The sequence below is a fragment of the Protopterus annectens genome, chromosome 10.part0, assembly GCF_019279795.1.
Source record: "Protopterus annectens isolate FY-2018-M chromosome 10.part0, PAN1.0, whole genome shotgun sequence".
Taxonomy (NCBI): Eukaryota; Metazoa; Chordata; order Ceratodontiformes; family Protopteridae; genus Protopterus; species Protopterus annectens.
Genome location: NC_056744.1, coordinates 406,611,324 through 406,633,785, shown reverse-complemented (window position 1 = coordinate 406,633,785; position 22,462 = coordinate 406,611,324). Strand labels below are relative to the sequence as shown.

General features: G+C 44.5%; 1 protein-coding gene across 1 annotated transcript in view; it reads left to right on the top strand.

Annotated features, from left to right (window-relative positions):
* The window catches only part of TPR (translocated promoter region, nuclear basket protein), a gene marked incomplete in the record, with an annotated part of 1,837,142 nt that overhangs the window by 1,127,359 nt on the left and 687,321 nt on the right, over positions 1 to 22,462 (top strand). The window contains 1 exon segment of the mRNA XM_044085316.1: positions 11,935 to 12,140. Within this exon segment, the coding sequence (XP_043941251.1) occupies positions 11,935 to 12,140 (206 nt within the window).

The following is a 22,462-nucleotide window of genomic DNA, read 5'->3' as shown; positions in this document are numbered from 1 at the left end:
GCACCTTTGGGAGGAAGGTTGGCACTCTTCAAGGAAAATTGGAATTTGATTACTCAAGACAGATGGGTATTGGATATCATACACCAAGGTTACAAGTTTTATTTCCATACCTTGCCTCCTTTCAAAGGCATGCCAGACGTTCCTCCTCAGCAAAGACTAGAGGCTCACAAACAAATTTCTCTGCTACTTCTCATAGGGGCCATACAACCGGTCCCTCTACCAGAAGTGGGCCTAGGATTTTATTCTCGCCTGTTCCTAGTACCAAAGAAGGGGAACACGTGGAGACCAATTTTGGATTTATCTATCCTCAACACATATCTGGACATTCCCAAGTTCAAAATGTTGACGTTACAACAGCTTTTGCCTCTGCTGGGCAAAGATCACTGGATGGTGACTCTGGATCTCAAGGAGGCTTACCTTCATGTTCCTATCAGGCTCAGTTGCAGGAAGTATCTGCGCTTTCGGGCTGGGACTTCTCATTATCAGTTCTCTGCATTGCCCTTTGGCTTATCTACTGCGCCCAGAGTGTTCACGAAAGTTCTGGCTCCAGTGATAGCTTTCTTCAGGCTAAAAGGAATTCAGATCTATCCTTATTTGGACGACTGCCTGATTCTGGCCCAAGAAAAGGACGAACTTCTTCATCATTTACAGTATGTGATAGCAGTGCTAAGATGCCTGGGGTATTCTGTGAACGAAATAAAGTCCAGTCTAGTACCCTCTCAGGACATGTGCTTTCTGGGTGTGAGATGGCCTTTTTGACCCCGGACAAACAAAAGAATCTTTCTCTTAACTTCCATCAGTTGTCTCATCAGTCCAGGCTGACTGCAAGGACAGTCCTTCAAGCCTTGGGGTTCATGGCATCTTGGTGCTTCCCAATGCCAAACTGCATATGAGGAAGCTACAATGGTATCTCAAAAATGTATGGACACAGCACTGCCAAGATATGGACACTGTCATTCAAATAATACCTTGCATTCAAAAGGAGTTTTTGTGGTGGGCTCAGGAATGTCACCTAAACAAGGGACTCTCTGTGACCCGACCAGAGGCGAGTCAGATTCTAACGACAGATGCCTCAGACAAAGCTTGGGGAGCTCATCTAAATGGAAAGTGGATACAAGACACGTGGCCTGCCAGACTTCAACATCTACATATCAACTTGAAGGAGATGTTAGCAGTCCAATTTGCATTAATAGCTTTCAAGGATTTACTCCTTCCAGGGCAGGTGTTGGTTCTAACAGACAACACAACTGTCATGTGGTACATCAACAAGCAAGGGGAACGCATTCTTATCCTCTATGCAGACAAGCAATGATTTTGTGGGAGACTGCTCTCAGTTTACAGCTGAATCTTCAGGCAAGGTTTCTGCCGGGAGCACAGAACTCCTTAGCAGATGTGTTGAGCAGACAAATTATGGATCCCCACGAGTGGAAATTGGATCCTCATGTATTTCAGAAATTGACAGTGTTATGGGGAACTCCAGACATAGATCTGTTCGCTTCTCCACTGAACTACCAGCTGCCAAAGTTTTGCACAAAAAGGTTTCATCCCACAGCTTGGAAAGTGGATGCTCTTTCATTCAAGTGGAGAAATCTTCATGTGTATGCCTTTCCACCTCTGCCTCTCCTCCCAAAGGTACTCCTGAAGGTCAGACAGGACAAGCCAAAGATGATTTTAATAGCTCCAGATTGGCCTCGACAGCACTGGTACCCATTACTGAGAAGTCTGGTACGGGAGCCTCCATGGCCTTTACCTTCGATTCCACACCTGCTGTCTCAGGAGAACAGTCATTTACTCAATGTCAAACTTCACTCTCTACATCTAACAGCCTGGCATATTCTGTTTTAAACCCTGGAGGGTCTCAGCTTCCACAGCAAGTTTTGAATGTTATTTTGGAGGCCAGAAGGCCTAGTACAAGGAAAGTGTACGCAGATAAATGGAAGAGATTTTTATTTTGGAGTACAGCAAAGGAATTTGATGTTTCTAAGCCTGATTTAAGTGTGGCTCTTCAATATCTTACTGAGTTACTGGACAAGGGTTTGTCCTTCTCTTCTATTAAGGTTCATGCTGCAGCAATTTCTGCTCATTATGACTGTGACCCACCGTTGTTTTCTCATCCTTTGTTTAAGCAATTCCTTAGAGGGGCAAAGAATATAAGACCCCCACGTGAGCTCCTACTCCTGCTTGGGATCTCAATTTTGTGTTGGAGAAACTCACTCTACAACCTTTTGAGCCTGCAGCTACTGCCGAGTTGAAATATTTATCATGGAAGACTGCTTTTTTGTTGGCCATTACCTCTGCGAGAAGGGTTTCTGAATTACAGGCCCTTATGGCAGTTGAGCCTTTCTTAATTTTCCATAAGGACAGGGTATCTTTGCGTACTAATCCTTCCTTTATGCCTAATGTGGTTTCTAGTGTGGCTTTAAACCAAACTATTCATTTGCCTACTTTTTATGCAAACCCCCAAAATAAAGGGGAAAAGATTTTGCACACTTTGGATATACACAGGCAGTTGCGATATTATTTGAGCAGAACTAAAGGGTTCAGGCAGTCTCAGCAGTTATTTGTTTCATTTGCTTTGGGTTCTCAGGGCAAGCCTGTGTCAAAACAAACTATTTCTAAGTGGATTGGGTTTTGTATTGCTTTCTGTTATTCCCATCATGGTAAGGAGATTCCAGCTGGGATTAGGCCTCATTCCACTAGGGCTACTACCACTTCTACAGCTTTTTTAAGGGGGGTAGCAACTAAAGATATTTTGGAGGCAGCTACTTGGAGTTCAGTGCATACTTTCTCTAAGCATTACCACCTTCCACTTTACTCTAAATCTAGGGCTGGTTTTGCCACTGCAATTTTACAGGGCATTTTGGCAGCTCCTACTGCTTTATAGGTTTGTCATCCTCCCTTACCTCTGCTTTGGGATTCTACCCAAGTGTAAGGACTGCAGCAATGTGAGATGAAGAACATAGTACAGTTTTGTACCTACCATAAATGTAGATGTTCAAGATCCACATTGCTGCAGTCCAATTTACCTCCCTCCTTCCCTCTGTAGTTAGAGGTTGTGTGGTTTGGGTTGTGAATATTGTGGATATTGTATATATTGTACATATGCTTAGTGCAAGGGTGGTTGGTTGTTTTTTGCTGTCTTTTGGTTTTGACCTTTCTTTTTAGGGTCTTCTGACATCTGGGCAAGAAAAGACTGAGGATATGACGTCGGTCATGCGCATTTGTACCCTGACGTTCTGATGTCAGTCTTAAGCGCCTTGACCGACGTCAGCCTAATACTTTGATATTCGGGCCGACCGAGGACAGCGGACTACCCAAGTGTAAGGACTGCAGCAATGTGGATCTTCGAACATCTACATTTATGGTAGGTACAAAACTGTACTTTTTGCAGGGCCTTATAGCCACTCCTAATTCTATTTAGACCCAGCCACCCAACCTCAGCTTTGGGATTCAACCCAAGTGAAATGACTGCAGCAGTGAAACACGATGAACATAGTACAGTTGTGTACCTACCATAAATGTAGATGTTCGAGTGTATTCACTGTTGCAGTCCAGGTTACCCACCCACCATCCCCCTTTCTTTGCTGGGACTTATCTGTACTTCTCTATTCTATATAACCTATGTGGTGTATTTTCTTGTAGATGAAGGTATTGTTTATTTTAGTACATGCTTTTATTAGCATTGCTTTTTAGCCTACCCTTTTGGGGGCACCTGACATCTGGAGCAAGAAAAACTGAAGAAAATGGCGTCTGCTGCATCTTTTTATACCCCTGGCGCACTGACGTCAGGGAAGAGGTGACAGCAACTGACGCCGGACCAAGACTTTGGAATTCAGGCCTACTGCGGGGTAGCCTGCCAGCAGGATAACCCAAGTGTAATGACTGCAACAGTGAATACACTCGAGCATCTACATTTATGGTAGGTACACAACTGTACTTTCCCAGGAAACCTGACTGGTAGTACAGAGTTCCCGACTCTCAAATATCTGATCAAAAATCCTACTTCTGACCCAGAGGTCATCTCCCAAGGACCTAAAGGAATTAAAGCATCCTCAGCTAAGAATCCCACCCCCTCAGACAGGGATTCCCACGCTTTAGGCAGATGGGGTAAAAAAAGTATACACATCTGCAACTCTTGCTATTAGAACACTCTTGTCTGTTCCACATGCTGAAATAGCAGCATATCATGGAACTCCTCAAACAAAAAATGTCTTCCTTTCCTGCTTGTGAAGAAAATAAAGAATTACAAGAGCTTATGCATTCTACAAGCCAAGTTACTAAGCACACCTTGCAATGTGGCTTTGACACCCTAGAAGCATCTTGCAACACAGCAGTCACTGGTTCTGTCCTCAGAAGGCATGCTTGGCATAAGGAACAGACTTTACCAGACCACATCAAATCAAAATAATTATTGGACGCACCATTGAACAGAGACAATTTGGTTGGCACCATGGCAGAAGAGGACTTAAAAAAGATGGAACGAAAAAGCTAAATCTATGCAGACAGACGTTTTACAGGTCCAGTCTCCGAGGTTCAGTAGGCATTGCCCCTCCAAGCACTGGTCCTTTCCAGCTCTCTCCAGGCCAGCTCAGCCAAGACCCAGGGGGAAGCAGATCCCCCAGACAGCAGTCCCAGGGAATGCAGAGATCTAAGCAATGGAGTTCCTCCTCTTCAAAAACATGAAGTGCTAAGCCACCCCCTTATGGTAAGAACTCACAACAACTTTACACCTCCACCCCTTACTTCTGCCCACCTGCTTGTGCCCCTAGGAGGAAAACTCTCCTTCCATGCAAACAACTGGGCCTCTACTACCAACGACCGATGGGTCCTCAACATAGTGTCTCAGGGATACAAATTTTATTTTCACACGCTGTCAACCCAGTGGGCAGAGACGAAAAAGCAAGTCCATTCCCTGCTCTCCATGAGGGCAATACAGCATGTTCCTGCAGACCAGATAGGCCAAGGCTTGTATTCTAGACTCTTCCTGCTACCCAGGAAAGAGGGCACCTGGCACCCAATCCTCGATCTATCCATTCTCAACAACTTTTTGGTGATACCAAAATTCAAACTGCTCACCCTCCAGCAGCTTCTTCCTTTACTTTCCAAGGATGCTTGGTTAGTCACCCTAGACCTGAAAGAGGCCTACCTACACATCCCAGTCAGGGAATCTTGCTGGAAATATCTAAATTTCAGGGGAGGATCTATGCACTTTCAGTTTTCTGCACTTCCCTTTGGCTTATCCATTGCTCCCAGAGGTTTCACAAAATGCCTGGCTACAGACATTGCTTTTTGCAGAGAAATAAATGTTCATATTTACTCCTACTTAGATGCTTTCCTGATTCAAGCAGTCAGGAAAAGCTGTTACAGCACCTGACATTTGTAAAGGACCTACTGACCTCCCTGGGGTATACTGTCAATGAAAAGAAATCAAAACTAGTCCCCACACAAAAAATTGTATTCCTGGGAGCAGGCCTGGACACAGTATCCCAGATGGCATTCCTTACTCCAGAAAAACAAGCATACCTGACAGGCTACTTCTCTCAACTAGCCACCAGAACCCAGTTATCCGCAAGGAAAATCCTGCAAGCTCTAGGGTTCATGACCTCCTGCATTCTACTCATTCCATATACCAGACCGCATATGAGGAAACTGCAGTGGTACCTAAAAAGCCTTTGGTGTCAACACACTCAGGACCTGGAAACTATCATACTTATGATACCCTCTCTAAGGAAAGATTTTCTTTGCTGGGCAGCAGCATGCAACCACAATAAGAGACTTCCGTTCTCACAACCCCATGCTGCCCAGACCCTCACCACAGATGCATCAGACTTTGCCTGGGGTGCACACCTGGAAATCATGTGCATTCAGGGCCATTGGAGCCCAAATCAAATACATCTGCACATCAACCAAAAAGAGAATGCTAGCTGTTCAGCACGCCCTGACAGCTTTCAGACCCTTACTGTCACCGGCGCCTCTAGTGATCAGAACAGACAACACCACAGTGATGTGGTACATCAACAAGTATGGAGGGACTCACTCTTATCCTCCCTCTGCAAGCTCGCCATTACCCTTTGGCACACTGCCTCAGCCATGCAAATACACCTGCTAGCACAATTCCTGCCAGGCTCCCTAAACTCTTTGGCAGACAACTTAAGCAGAAACATGCTAGACCCACACGAGTGGCAGCTAGACCACAGAACCTTCAACCTTGTAACCCAGAAATGGGACACCCCAAATGTGGACCTCTTTGCCTCCCATTCCAATCAGCTCAGCAATTCCTGCACCAGGGTACCTCACAGCAAGGCCTGGAAAGTGGATGGTCTCTCCTTCCAATGGGTAAACCTCTCCATCTATGCAGTTCCCCCTCTACCACTCATTTCAAGGGTACTGCTCAAAATAAGGTAGGAAAAACGAAGGGCAATCTTGATTGCCCCAAACTGGTACCCATTGCTGCGCAGCCTGTCCCCCCTGCCACCATGGCACCTACCTCATATCCCAACACTTCTGACCCTGAAGAATGGAGAACTCATGCATCCACAATTGCAGACCCTGAACCTGGCAGCCTGGCTTATTCAATGACCTCTCCTCCAGCTGCCAGCCTAAGCAAACAAGTCCTGGATGTTGTACGTGAGCAACCAATAATCCAATGACCAGGAGAAGCAGGAACAGCCAAAACAAACTGGAGTTGCTTGTCAAAAGGTAAATAGTTTATTGAAACCAACATTGACCTAGGTTTCATCTCCAAAGTAAAAGACTTTTGAGAAAACTTGTAGAACTCTTAAGGAAAGGGTGAGCGAGCATATTCTGGACATCAAACACAATAGAACCACCAATGCCCTTTTTAGGTATACTAAGGAATTTAGTGGGCACACATTTAAGTTTTGTGTACTGCAACAAATTCACAGGGATTTTCAAGGTAGCATTTTGGATGTGCACTTGGATCTTTGTGAAATGAAATGGCAGTTAAGGTTAGATGCAACCAACTTCCCAGGGATTAATGAAAATATTAGTATAGCACCATTGTTGAAGTTTAAACACAATGTAGGGCAATAATAATTGAATGTTAAGTGTTTATAAAGTTTTGTTTATTTAGATGTTCAAATTGTCGTGTTATTTAGTCTAATTTTTAATGAAACTTTTCAATGAAAAGTTGTTTAATGAATTTTAATAATGGTTGTTTTAAAGCCTGTGTCTTTAAATTTATAAATTTATTTATTGATTAATTGTTTAACGTTAATTGTTCAATAGATTGTGGGTTGTAATAAAAGGGAGTGGGTTATTTGTGTAATTGTTCCGATGAAGTCTTTTACTTCGGAGACTAAACCTAGGTCAGCGTTTGTTTCAATAAACTATTTACCTTTTGGCAAGCAACTCCAGTTTGTTTTGGCTGTTCCTGTTTCTCCTGGTCGTTGGATTATTGGTTGGTCGTGTTTCAGGTTTTTCATTTTAGTTTGTTATACGTGAGGCCAGACGCCCCAGCACTAGAAAATCCTATGCTGACAAGTAGAAGAGGTTTTGCACCTGGATACAGGCTAAGGGAGCCAAAACAGCACAGCCCTCCCTACCTCTCATCCTGGATTACATAGCAGAATTCACCACCATAACAGGAACAGGCAAGAAAAAACTGAGGGTAATGCTACTCAATGCTAGAAGTCTAAATCTCAAAATGCACTCACTCGAGGCACTCCTTAAAATGGAGAACATTGATATATGTGCAGTGACTGAGATACCTGGTTCAAGGCTCCAGAGAGCACCCCTGCACTACCAGGCTATAACTCATACCACACTTTTCGGACATGTAACCTGGACCGGAACACCAAAGGCGGAGGTGTGTCCATATTCATTAAGGATATCCACACCTCCAGGCTAGTTGCTCAGCATAATGCATCCGAGGTTATCCAAGTGCAACTAACTCTGGGTAAAACTGCAATCCAAATTGTAGTTTGCTGCAGATCCCCCACCATGCCCCAGGATTCCCACTCCTCTTTTCTTGATGTACTGGAAAATATTAAGGTTCAACCAATCACCCTAATAATGGGCGACTTCAACTACCCAACCATTAACTGGGAAAACTACTCGTGTACTAACTCCTTAGCTCAAAGCTTTCTGGAATTTGTAAACTCCAATGCCCTGGATCAGCTTATCCACACCCCCACCAGGGGCAGCAATATCCTAGACCTAGTCATTACCAACATGAGTGACCGGTGTTCCACACCTGAAGTCAACTCTTCGTTGGTCCGATCCGACCATAAGCTAATCACCCTTGATGTCCACATCTTGCACCTACCCCCCCATTAAGGAAACCACAGTAAAAAAATTCTCCAAAGCCAACTTCATGCCTGACGAGCCTGATCTGCAAGGCCATGGAACGTATCATCATGGAACTCATAAGCAAAGACATTGGTAACCTCCAAACTCTGGATCTCACCCAGTTCGGGTTTGTGAAAGGCACATCATGCCTCCTGAACCTGATCAACTTCTTTGAGGCAGTCACCAAATCCGTAGATGAGGGTAAGGTGGTTCACACAGCTTATCTTGACCTCGCCAAGGCTGTCGACACCATCCCCCATTCTGGAATTATAGCCAAACTCCCTAAACTAGGTATAAATCCCTACGTCACAAGATGGGTTGCCAACTGGCTCAATGACAGAACCCACACTGTAAAAGTTGCAGACTCCAAATCTGACCTCAAAGCAGTGACAAGTGGAGTACCACAGGGTTCTGTCCTGGGACCTCTCCTGTTTGGTATCTACTTCTCTGAAGTAAAGGCCAACACAGAAGGCCTTTGGCTAATGAAGTTTGCAGATGACTGCAAACTAGGAGCCATAGTCTTGTCCCAAAATGATGTGGACATCCTACAGAAGGGCCTCGCTGAGACAGATGCCTGGTGTCAGAGCCATGGCCTCAAGCTCAGTGCCAAAAAGTGCAGTGTCATCACCTTTGGTAAAAACTCTGTACCCATGAACTACCACATAGGCAGCAATCTACTTAACACCAAATGCGTAATAAGAGACCTTGGGACCCTGGTGTATAGTAGTCTCTCCTCTGATAGTCACATCGCCACAGTAGTCAGGAAGTCCTTCTACATGGCACATCTCATCATAAAAGGGTTCTCATCCAGGAAAAAAGAGGTCATTGTTCCCCTCTACTCGACACTCATTAGACCCATTATAGAGTACAACGCTCCTTTTGGAATGCACCTCACAAGACATCTGCTGCAGCTGGAAAGGCCACAGAAGTACCTCACAAAGAGGATTACTGGCATCAAACAAATGCCCTACACTGACTGCCTCAAAAAACTCCAGCCTTACTCCGTAGCATATCTCCTACTCCAAGGTGATCTCTGCCTAACATATAAAGCTATGTCAAACCCAGAGCTGTTGGACATGCTACACCTAAAGAAATCCCATTCCTTCCAAGCTACACGCTCTAGGGACCTAAACCTTGTCACCACAATAAACAGGACATGCTGGAGGGATAGATTCCTGTCCCAGAGGCTTCCCATACTCTGGAACAGGTTACCATCTATGTCAAGCAAAGTTCTTAATTAGCACTGTTCAAGAAAAATCTTGATGAGTGGATGAGAATTAGGAATTATACCCCGGGGATCACTTCTGTGTGTCTGCTCGACAGTGGCACAGGAAAATAACTTTCTTGGGTGGCGTAAGCCAGGGAACCTTGTTGGTTAGGCTTACTAGGCCCTTGGGCCGATAGCCTTGTTACCTACCTATGAACCTACTGCACAGGGGTCTGTCCTTCTCTTCTATTAAAATTCATGCCTCTGCCATCTCTGCTCATTACAGCACTGAGCCACCTCTCTTCTCACACCCTCTCATTAAACAGTTCCTAAGAGGGGCTAACAACTTAAGGCCACCCAGAAGAGCACCTAGCACAGCTTGGGACCTTAACTATGTGTTGGAAAAGCTCACCCTTTCCTCCCTTTGAGCCTGCAGCTTCAGCAGAGTTTAAAGTTCTCTCTTGGAAAACAGCTTTGCTTCTGGCCATCACTTCAGCTAGAAGAGTTTCAGAGCTACAAGCACTCATTGTTGTAGAGCCCTTCATCATTTTCCATGCTGATAGGGTCTTTTTCAGGACTAACCCATCCATCATGCCCAAAGTGGTGTCCAGTGTGGCTCTCAACCAGTCCATTAATTTCCTCATCTTTTTCCCTAACCCACAAAACAAGGGGAGAAAGGATTATGTGCTCTCTAGATGTGCACAGACAGCTCAAATTCTATCTGGATAGGACTAAATCTTTTAGAAAAACTGACCAATTGCTAGTCAACTTCGCAGCAGGGGCAGAGGGCAAGGACATATCCAAACAGTCTTCAAATGGATAGCACACTGCATCCATTTCTGCTACAAACAGCGTGGGAAACCACCCCTCAAGGGAGTCAGGACGCATTCCACCAGAACAACCTTCACCTCTGCAGCTTTTCTCAGAGGCATCCCCACCAGGGACATCCTGGGGGCTGCAACATGGACTTCTGTTCATACCTTCACCAAGCATTACAACCTGCCTCTCTTCTCCAAATCCAGGGCAGGCTTTGCCACTGCAGTCTTACAGGGAATCCTAGCCAGCCCCCTGTCTTCCTGACTGCCTCCACCTTTTTCTTCAGCTTTGGGAATCAGCCCAAGTGTGATGACTGCAACAGTGAAACATGAAGAACATAGTACAGTTGTGTGCACTTACAATAAATGTAGATGTTCGAGTGTATTCACTGTTGCAGTCCTGGTTTCTCACCCTCCTTCCCCCTTCTCTCTCTCTCTCTCTCTCTCCCTCTCTCCTTACAAGAACGTTTTGTATTTACTTTCTACTGGTGGTGTTCTTCCACCATAACCTAGCTCCCTATTTGGGGGCTCCTGACAGTTGGAGCAAGAAAAACTGATGTAATGGTGTCAGCTGTCTGATTTTATACCACTGACCTGACGTCAGTCCTGGAGCAACAGCAGCCGACGCAGAAATACTAAACCTCTGGTATTCGGGCTGACTGAGGGCTACCCCTGGCCGGATAACCCAAGTGTGATGACTGCAACAGTGAATACACTCGAACATCTACATTTATGGTAAGTGTACACAAATGTACTTTGAGGATTGCTGACTGAGATGATCTTACTGTTACTGTACATAACATTTCATCCTATTTTGGTTGGGAGTTTTTTGTAAAAAAAAAAGTGCTTTTCTGTCATTAGATCAGAATATTTTTTATATATTATAGTAGAGTTTGTGTAAGATCTTATCTGCTTAGATATTTAGAACCATTGGTCATAGAATGAATTCACAGGCTACTTATTTGATCAAATTGGAGTCATTAGCAGAGAAGGTGACTTGTATTGCTTGGGGGAGTTGCCCCTTGCTGTGATTTCAGCTGAACTTGACCATAAGTAGGACCATCTTTGGAGTCAATATAAGAAGTATGTCACCTCCTTAGCCAGTCTTACTGGAGTGCTTCTACCTGTGGCACTAGTAATAAGGGTGTTTTATTAGGGCTGCGATCCAGGTGGGACTTTTAAGCATCCATTGACCTATTGCCCTTCCTTTGGTGGTGGAGGTGGTGATGGTTCTTCCTGTAGGATCACCATCTCCTATAGACCAGAGGATCAAGACCCAGAACTAGAATAGAAGTGGAGGCTTTGCTCAGGGACTTGTCACTAAATGACATATAGATGCATTCGTCCAGTACTCTGAGTTACCAGAATAGGTCTTGGGTGGATAGTCTCATGCTACAAGCTTGAGCCCCATCAGCGTCCAACTCTTGTATGCTGAAAAAAATTAATATTGTGTACCTGGAGACCATATGGGTTGAGGTGCCATCCAGAGGACAGCAGTAATGAGTGAATTCAGGAATAGGGAAAAAAATTATTGCTTGTCATAGAATAAGGAATGATCTGGTTTCAGTTTGCAGTGACCACAAATACATTTTTGTTTCTCAGCACAACCACTTCAGATCCTCCAACAGCCAACATCAAACCAACTCCACTTGTGGCTACACCAAGTAAAGTGACTGCTGCAGCTATAGCAGGGAACAAGCCAACCCCAAGGGCAAGTATTCGTCCGATGGTCACTCCAGCTACAGTCAGTACACCAACTACTACTCCAACAGCTACAGTGATGCCTACACAAGTGGAAACTCAAGAGGGTATGGCTTTTATGCACATATTCTTGGATATAGTCTAAAGATATTATGTTGGCTTTTATTTTCAGTAGTGATGGATGTATTCACATGGCTAACTCCAAACTAGAGGCAGGATTCTCATAGGTCCTCACTTCTCCTCTTTATTTAAACTGTGCTGTGTTTTAGAATAGAATGCTGTAGTCTTTTACAAGTAAAAAGGTAAAAAGGGATTTACAGCATTTACTACAAGGAGATCTTTGAATTACATAAGTATTCTGTAATCCAAAAGAAAGTGGATAAGTTTGAAATAGCATTTACTCAACTTAGTTTATTGCACTGTATCAAAACATCTTCAGGTGTGGTCAGTATTTGCAGATGTTTCACACTTTTTGTTGGGCATGGTAACATTTGTGTATCATAGTTGTGTTTTGTCCAGGAAGTAGTAGTTTTCTCTTTGTAGTTGAGCTCTTTGCCATATGAAAGAAAAGTGATGAAGCTTTGTGAGCAGACCACCAGAGTTTATGCTGTTAAGCATTTCACTTGCTACCCATTACAGTGTGTTTTAACTTTTACCAAAATATATATTGTGAATAGTAGTATTAATAGGAAAAGGGGTTTCTGCAAGGTAAAGTATATAGTTGCAGTTGGCACGTCTCCCCCCTCATTACCTTAATATGTGCTCACCCTGTCCGTAGCCCTGACCCTGTACATTATTTTTAGAAAAAAATCTATCCCTAGCCATGCCACCACATAAGAAACGTAAACACACGTACCCACACGTATGCATAACATCTGTCCTTACCTAGCCCTTGCTATGTTTTTAACCTACACGTAGTCCCACACCCAGAAGTGGCATCCTCACCTCTTTAAGCAAAATGCATATGCTGTATGAATGCACGTTCGATTACAACACCAAAGTTAATTTTGTTGGCAGAGTGAACTGTGTCTGTGTATAAATACATATGTATACACATACTTAATCTACATAATGAGATGCATTTTGGGGATTCATTTCATTTTGCTGATAGTTCTAAATGTCAGGTGCCAAAACGTGCACATCTAAAACCTCAAAAACAAAAAAATCAGCACAGACATCTTTTTTTGCAGGGGAAAACCTCCTGCCAATACATGCACTTAACTCTGAGATTGCATTACAGCGGGGAAAGGGCCAAGTCCCCAATTACTTCTGTAGCAAAATCTCCCACAGGTAGATTTATATCCAACATTATTCAGCGGCATTTCTGAATTTGAGGTTTTGGATGTCCATGTTTGTCACTCAACATTTAGAACCTTTGGAGAAATGACATACTCCCAATTTGTGGTGTTCAGAGTAAAGTGAGGTGGCTAGATAAAATCTGAAGAAACAGCAATGATACAAGAAAGTGTATGGCTTTACTCGGATTTGGGACCAAAGGTCAGATTTGAATCCCTGTCCAAGTAGCTGTGTGGTATTTATGTTGTCTTTAAGTGTGCTCCCCCAAATAGGTTTATAGATTCATAGGTGTATGCTAGGCTAATGACCAGTAGGGATTTTATAAGCCTAGCCATACAAATCCGATCATGTCCTTGTGTATCAAGGGGGTTTATTAAGAGGAGTATCCTTGGAAGATGTTCTTCGTCTTCCATTGCTGCAGTCCTGACTATAGGGTATAGTCCGCGTCCAGTCGGCCCGAATACCAGAGTATAAGGCTGACGTCGGTCATGGCGCCTTAGACTGACGTCAGTACGTCAGGGTACTAATGCGCATGACCGACGTCATATCCCCAGTCTTTTTTGCCGCATGGTCCGATGCAGAAGCAATTTTGCGAGTGCAGGTTGGCGTTCTGAGATATTTCCGAAACCGGAGTTTCAGACCGAAACAGAGTTGGCTAAGTACCCCGTTGGGGAACATTTTGGTTTTTTCTTGCCTCAGTATTTTACCGGATGTCAGAAAAAGTGAATAACTGTATTTCTTGTGGGAAGCAGATACCGCATAGGGATTATCATACTTTGTGTATACCTTGTTTAGGGCCTGAGCACGACGTTGTTGGTTGCCGTTCTTGTGCTAGATTTAACAAACGCACTATTAAGAGGAGGCTAGATTGTGCCAGGTTAGTGTTTGGGAAGCGTTGCAATTATAATATGCCGTCGGATGCTCCGACGCCCGCTTCATCCAAGAAGCGCAAGGACAAAACAGTGAAGCCTAGGGTTGATGAACCGGCAGTCCCGGACGTCGGTTCTTTGGAAGGTTCAGTGGAGCCAGAGGTTTTGCCAGGAGTTTCCATGGAGTCTCAGGCAGAAACTTTACTGTTACAGGATGTGCCCTCTCAGGAGGTAGGCCAGGCTGAGGGGGCTTCTCAGGTAACTGTTCTTCCCTCTCTTCCCAAGGGAGTTAGGGCCTCTCCTTCTGTTGCCAAAGCTTCTTTTAGGGGTAGGCCAAGTTCAGCTTCTGTGGGGGTTTCTCCTAGCATTTCGGGCTCTGTACCTAAGAAACATATGCTTAAAATGGCAGAAGATTTGATTACTATGATTAGAGGTTCTATGCCCCCGCCTGATAAGAGGCCTAGGGTGGAACAGGAGTTTGATAGTTTTGAACAGTGTTCACAGGCTTCAGAGTCTTCTGTGGAAGACTTACAGGAGTATCCTACTTATTCTGATTCTGATGTGGATGATTCCACTCCTACAGCTTCTCCTCCTGAGGATTTCTCATTTTCAGAGACTCTACACTCCATGAGGGAGCACTTTAAATGGGAAGGCCAGGATTACTCTGATTCCAGGAAAAGGCTTCGGGAATTCTTGTTTTTACCCCAGCATAGGCCCTTAGCTATTCCTCCTGTGTTGAATGTGGTGGAGGATGTTTTGCAGAGGCTTCCCTGAACCCTGACTCCTTGCCTCCTGCTCCTGTTAAGCCTGATAGGTATTATAGGGTGCCCAAGCTCATAAGTATTTGTTTAAGAGTCCTAGGGCGGACCCAGAAACTGTTTCTCAGGGGCCTAAAGGTGTTAAAGCTTCTGTGGTTAAAAATCCTGTACCCTCTGATAAAGAGGCAAGGGCTTTGGATAGGTGGGGAAAGAAAGTGTATACTTCTTCCACTCTAGCCATGAGGGCGTTGAATTGTCAGTTTCACATGCTAAAATATCAAAATTATCTCCTTTCACAATTGAAATCTAAGGTGGATGCTTTGGCGGAAGGTATTGAGTGTAAAGAGTTGCTGGATTTGGTTCATGTGTCTGAACAAGTGGGTAAGCATTCTTTGCAGTGTGGTTTTGATGCTGTACAGGCCTCCTCGAGGGTGGCTGCTACTAGTTCTGTTCTTCGCAGGCATGCCTGGTTGAAGGATCAGAATTTAGCTGAGCATGTTAAGACTAGGATTTTGGATGCTCCTTTACAGTCTGATGTGTTGTTTGGATCGCCTGTGGAAGCAGTTTTAAAGAAAATGGAGGACAAAGCTAAGTCTATGCAGACTGTTAAAGATTTTTTGCAGGTGCAGCCTCCGAAGTTTAGTAGAAATTGGCCTGCTAAGGGGTGGACATATCCTGCTTATGATTCCCAGTCTAGGGGTAGGTCTAGACGTGGTAGGGGCAGGGCTCAAGGTTCTTTTAGACCTAGATCAGGGAGTTCACCTGCTCAGACTTCTGGTGAGGGCAGGGGTCAGTCCTTTCGTAAACAGACCCAATGACCTGCCTTTTCAGCTGCCAGTGGATTCTCGTCTGGCAGCTCCTTTGGGAGGAAGACTGTCTCTTTTCAAAGAAAATTGGGATTTAATTACTCAAGACAGATGGGTGTTGGATATCATTCATCACGGTTACAGATTTTATTTCCACACAATGCCCCCTTTCAAAGGCATGCCAGACGTTCCTCCTCCACAAAGACAAGAGGCTCACAAGCAAGTTTCTCAGTTACTCCAGATGGGGGCCATTCAGCCAGTCCCTGTATCAGAAAGGGGCCTAGGATTTTATTCTCGCCTGTTCCTAGTACCAAAGAAGGGGAACACGTGGAGACCAATTTTGGATTTATCTATCCTCAACAGTTATCTGGACATTCCCAAGTTCAAGATGTTGACGCTACAACAGCTTTTACCTCTGCTGGGCAAAGATCACTGGATGGTAACTTTAGATCTCAAGGAAGCTTACCTTCATGTGCCTATAAGGCTAAGTTGCAGGAAGTATCTGCGGTTTCGAACTGGAAATTTTCATTATCAGTTCTCTGCATTGCCCTTTGGCTTATCTACTGCGCCCAGAGTATTCACAAAGGTTCTGGCTCCAGTGATAGCTTACTTCAGGCTTCAAGGAATTCAAATCTATCCTTACTTGGACGACTGCCTGATTCTGGCTCAAGAACAGGAAGACCTTCTACAGCATCTGGAATATGTTATAGCAGTGCTAAGATGCCTAGGGTATTCTGTGAACGAAATAAAGTCCAGTCTAGTACCCTCTCAAGACATGTGCTTTCTGGGTGTGAGACTGAATACAGCAGCCCAGATGGCCTTTTTAACCCCGGACAAACAAAAGAGTCTGTCACTTTACTTCCATCAACTATCTCATCAGTCCGTGCTGACTGCAAGGACAGTCCTTCAAGCATTAGGGTTCATGGCATCTTGTATTCTGGTGCTTCCCAATGCCAAACTGCATATGAGGAAGCTGCAATGGTATCTCAAAAATGTATGGACACAGCACTGCCAGGATTTGGACACTGTCATTCAAATAATACCTTGCCTTCAAAAAGAATTCTTGTGGTGGGCTCAGGAATGTCACCTAAACAAGGGACTCTCTGTGACCCGGCCAGAGGCCAGTCAGATTTTAACGACAGATGCCTCGGACATTGCTTGGGGAGCTCATCTAAATGGAAAGTGGATACAAGACAAGTGGCCTGCCAGACTACAGCATCTACATATCAACTTGAAGGAGATGTTAGCAGTCCAGTTTGCATTGATGGCTTTCAAGGAGTTACTTCTTCCAGGGCAGGTGTTGATTCTAACAGACAACACAACTGTCATGTGGTACATCAACAAGCAAGGGGGAACACATTCTTATCCTCTATGCAGGCAGGCAATGATTTTATGGGAGACTGCTAAGCTTGCAACTAACTCTTCAGGCAAGGTTTCTGCCAGGAGCACAGAACTCCTTAGCAGATGTGTTAAGCAGACAAATCATGGATCCCCACGAGTGGAAACTGGATCTTCATGTATTTCAGAAATTGACAGTGTCATGGGGAACTCCAGACATAGATCTGTTCGCTTCTCCACTAAACCACCAGCTGCCAAAGTATTGCACAAAGGGGTTTCATCACACAGCTTGGAAAGTGGATGCTCTGTCTTTCAGTTGGAAAAACCTTCATGTCTATGCCTTCCCACCTCTGCCTCTTCTTCCAAAGGTACTATTAAAGGTCAGACAAGACAGGCCAAGGATGATTTTGATAGCTCCAGATTGGCCTCGGCAACACTGGTATCCACTACTACGGAGTCTGGTAAAGAAGCCTCCATGGCCTTTACCTCTGATTCCCCATCTGTTATCTCAGAAGGACGGTCATCTGCTCAATGTCAAGCTTCACTCTCTTCATCTAACAGCCTGGCATATTCTCTGTTGAAGCACAGCAGGTCTCAACTTCCTCAACAAGTTTTAAATGTGATTATGGAAGCTAGGAGACCTAGTACAAGGAAGGTGTACGCAGAAAAATGGAAGAGATTTTTATTTTGGAGTACAGCAAAGAATTTGGAGATTTCAGAGCCTAATTTGAGTGTGGCTCTTCAATATCTTACTGAGTTATTGGACAAAGGTTTGTCTTTTTCTTCCATTAAGATTCATGCTGCAGCAATTTCAGCTCACTATGATTGTGACCCACCATTGTTTTCGCACCCTTTGTTCAAGCAGTTTCTTAGAGGGGCAAAGAATATAAGACCCCCACGTAGAGCTCCTATTCCTGCTTGGGATCTCAATTTTGTGTTGGAAAAACTTACTCTACAACCTTTTGAGCCTGCGGCTACTGCTGAATTGAAATACTTGTCATGGAAGACTGCTTTTCTGTTGGCTATTACTTCTGCAAGAAGGGTGTCTGAGTTGCAGGCCCTTATGGCAGTAGAGCCCTTTTTGATTTTCCATAAGGATAGGGTATCATTACGTACTAATCCTTCCTTTATGCCTAAGGTGGTTTCTAGTGTGGCTTTAAACCAAACTATTCATTTGCCTACCTTTTATGCAGACCCCCAAAATAAAGGGGAGAAGATTTTGCACACTTTAGATGTACACAGGCAATTGCGATATTACTTAAGCAGGACTAAGGATTTTAGACAGTCTCAGCAGTTGTTTGTTTCTTTTGCTTTGAGTTCACAGGGCAAGCCTGTGTCTAAACAAACTATTTCTAGGTGGATTGGCTTTTGCATTGCATTTTGTTATTCCCATCATGGTAAGGAGATTCCAGCTGGGATTAGGCCTCATTCCACTAGGGCGACTGCCACTTCAACAGCATTTCTAAGGGGGGTGGCAACTAAGGATATTTTGGAAGCAGCTACTTGGAGTTCAGTGCATACTTTCTCTAAGCATTATCACCTTCCTATCTACTCTAAGTCTAGGGCTGGTTTTGCCACAGCTGTTTTGCAAGGCATGTTGTCAGCTCCTACTTCTTTATAAAATTGCCAGCCTCCCTTACCTCTGCTTTGGGATTCTACCCAATAGTCAGGACTGCAGCAATGGAAGACGAAGAACATAGTACAGTTTTGTACCTACCATAAATGTAGATGTTCGAGGATTCCATTGCTGCAGTCCAATTTACCCTCCCTCCTTCCCCTCTGTATTTAGGGGTGGTTGTGTAGGTGAGTTTACATGCTTATGTTTTTATATATATATTGTTGTATATATTGTACATGTTTTTGGTGCAGGTTTTCTGGGACTTGTCTTTTTAGGGTCTTCTGACATCTGGGGCAAGAAAAGACTGAGGATATGACGTCGGTCATGCGCATTAGTACCCTGACGTACTGACGTTAGTCTAAGGCGCCATGACCGACGTCAGCCTTATACTCTGGTATTCGGGCCGACTGGACGCGGACTATACCCTATAGTCAGGACTGCAGCAATGGAATCCTCGAACATCTACATTTATGGTAGGTACAAAACTGTACTTTTCTAGACATTATGTGGGAGGTTATGTTAGTTTTGGCATTACTGTCTGCCTCGGTCTATCAGAGACATGGGAAGCCAGACCTGAGGTGAATTTCCAAATTCTCATCCATTAATCAAGGTTCTGTTTAAATAGGGTTAGGGATGGACTCTGCTTCACGTGGATGGTGGAGCCTTTTCTAGAGCACGGGGACCCTCAGAGACTCATTTGTCTTGCCAGCTAATGTTGATGTCCTAAGCAAAATTTATGTCCTTGGATCCAGTGGTCCTGATACTGTTCATATTGTAGTTGTCCCAGTTGTCCTTAAATGGACGTACTTTGTAGAGTTAGTGTATGGTTAACACCAGCTCCCCCTGTCCATGAAGGACACAGGTGCTACACCCGGTGTGAATTTGCGGTTTCCCATCCATTTGCCCAATTTGCGCTTGAATAAAGGTCAGTGAGCAGCTCTGTCTCATGTGTATTGGAAGTTTGTTCCATAGGAGTGTCGGTCTGTGGGAGACCTGTTTGGCTTTCAGCATGTTCTGTTAATGTCACAGGCTAGGTTAAGATCCCTAGAACGAGTGATTCTTCTGCCATTAGATTTGCAGATGTGAAGCATATCCATTAGGGCAGGGTCAGAGACTGCCCTGTAGGCCAGGCACAAGTCTCCTCTCAGCAGTCTATACGATACAGAGTACAGTGACGGGGCTTTAGTCTGTCCACATACGTCCGGGTTTAGAGACCCTGTATTTTCTTAGTGAGGAACCTCCAGCTACTGCAGGTGTCTGTTGAAGTACATGCAAAAGGAGCACTGTACTATATTAATGGTCTCTTGAGGGTCGAGTACAGTGGGGCTTTAACATCCTCAGACCTGGATGTGTGATGCCTTTATTTAATGAGGTTCGCAACATAGAATGATTTCCTTTCCACAGTGGAAATTTATTTGGTGGTCGAAGTTCAGATTGCTATCTACCTGTGTTCCTGGGTCTCGCACCGCTGGGTTTGAGCTTAAGGGGTGTTGTCAATACTGTAGTTGACAGGGAATGCTAATAGTAATGCACTTTTTTACATTTAGTTGTAGACCGTGGCTTTGGCACCAGTCATTTGTCTGTGTTGGTCCTTCCTGTTGTATGTTAACATCATTGGGGAACTAAATGATTGCACCTAATTTGCAATCGGCAAACTTAGTAAGCCACCTTTGACAGTATGTGCTCTGTCGGTGAACTAGTTGGCTACCTGTTTAGTGACATAAGGGATTAATCTCCAGCCGAGAGGTTTTTCTATGATAACCTGAGTGGGGAATTGTGTCAGAAGACTTGGCCAGGTCAAGATAGGCGGTATGCACTGTTGTATCTTCAGCCAGGGCCTTGGTGACTTTCTAAAAAGAAGTCTGCTAGATTTAATAAACATGATCTACCCTTAATGAAGCCAAACTAGGTAGGGTCTAGAGTTTGAAGGTCGCCTGTGTCTTTAAGGTCCATGATGATTCTTTCCATAGCCTTGCAGATGAGACTGGTTAGACTTGTGGGCCTGTAGTTCCTAGGGTCTGTTGATGGCCCCGTTTGTGCAAGGGGGTTACTGTTGCTATTCTCCACTCTGCTGAGACAAAGGTAGTTCTCAGGCTGGGATTAAAGGGAATGCCAAGTATGTCTGTGTCCTGCTTTAGGTTGCTTAATAAGCATCCTGGGATGTTATCTGGCCCCATTGAGGCCGTGTTTTTGGCCTTGGCGAGCACAGATAAGACTTGATCTCTAGAGATACTAGGTATGCTTTGAGGTATGACCGGGGTGTGAGGGGGTTGAAGTTTGCACCAAATCTGTTGGCTAGCAGGTTGGCGATTTTCTCCGGTGCAGTGTATGTGGTGCCATCTGTTGCCAGATGTTCTTCGTGTTTCACTGTTGCAGTCATTAGTCATTGCATTTGGGTAATCTGCTGGCAGGTTGCCCCCAGTCGGCCTGAATAACAAAGTCTGGGGTCCTGCGTCGGTTGCTGTCTCCTCTTCCATGACGTCAGGTCGTCAGGGGTATAAAACATGCAGCTGACGCCATTTTATTCAGTCTTTCTTACCGCGCGGTGCCTGAAGCAGAAGCAATTCACAAGTGCCGGTCGTCCGACTCCTGAAATTTTTGCATTCGAGTTTCAGAACCAGAGTCTTCAACTAAAGCTAAGTACCCCATTGGAGAAACTTTTTCTTGCTCCTTACCGATGTCAGTAAAAGTTAATAATTTAATTGCATTACTTGTGGGAAGCAAATACCTCATAAGGATTTTCATTTGTACTGTATTCCTTGCCTAGGCCCAGATCATAACGTGCCTTGCTGTCGGTTTTGTGCTAGATTTAACCAATGCACTATTAAGCGTCAGTATATTTTTGCTTCTAAATATTTTGGATCAAGATTTAATTACCCTGAAATGTCGTTGGTTAGCAATCCGACTACCGGAGTTCACAAAAAACGCAAAGAAAAAGACAGAGACAGACCGTCGAGGTCCAAAACCAACAACGAAACTTCTCCTAAGCCAGTCGCCGGTTCGCCACTACTCAGTGAGGCGCTTTCGCAGCCCCTGATACCTGCTACTTTTGAGTCGCAGGCCTCTACCGAGACCCATGCGGAGTCCGGTATGCCGCGAGATTCTCAGAGTATTGAACCTGCGGATGTCTTTCCCTTGGATGGGTCCAGAACCGCTGAGCAGGCACCGGCTTCTGAGGGTGTTTTCAGGCTTCAACATTTTTATATAAAACCGCCAGCTTCAAAAACAAGATCAAAAACATTTTCTATGTCTAAAAAAACGATGCATGAGCCACATGTTCAGAGCCCTATGCCTGAAAAACAGATGATCAAAATGGCTGAGGGCTTAATTACCTTGATCAGGGATTCCCAACCCCCCCCCCCCTGCTAAGAGTCCTAGGCAAGGCACTGATTATGAATCTTCAGATCAGGTTTCCATTTATTCTGATTACTCTTCTGATCAGGAATTTTCTGTTCCACCCTATGAGGATTTTGATGCAGCAGAATCCATCCCATCTGCATCTCCTCCTGAGGATTACTCATTTGGAGAAACCTTGCATACTTTAAGGGAACATTTTCACTGGGAGAGTCAGGATTTCTCTGAATCAAAAAAAGAGGCTTAGGGATTTCCTTCTTCCTCATCATAGGCCTTTGGCAATACCTCCTGTATTAGACATTGTTGATGTGTTTTCGGAATGAAGCATGGCTCCTGATTCCCTACCCTCCGGCTCCTAGTAAGCCAGACAGATATTACAGGGTTCCTCAC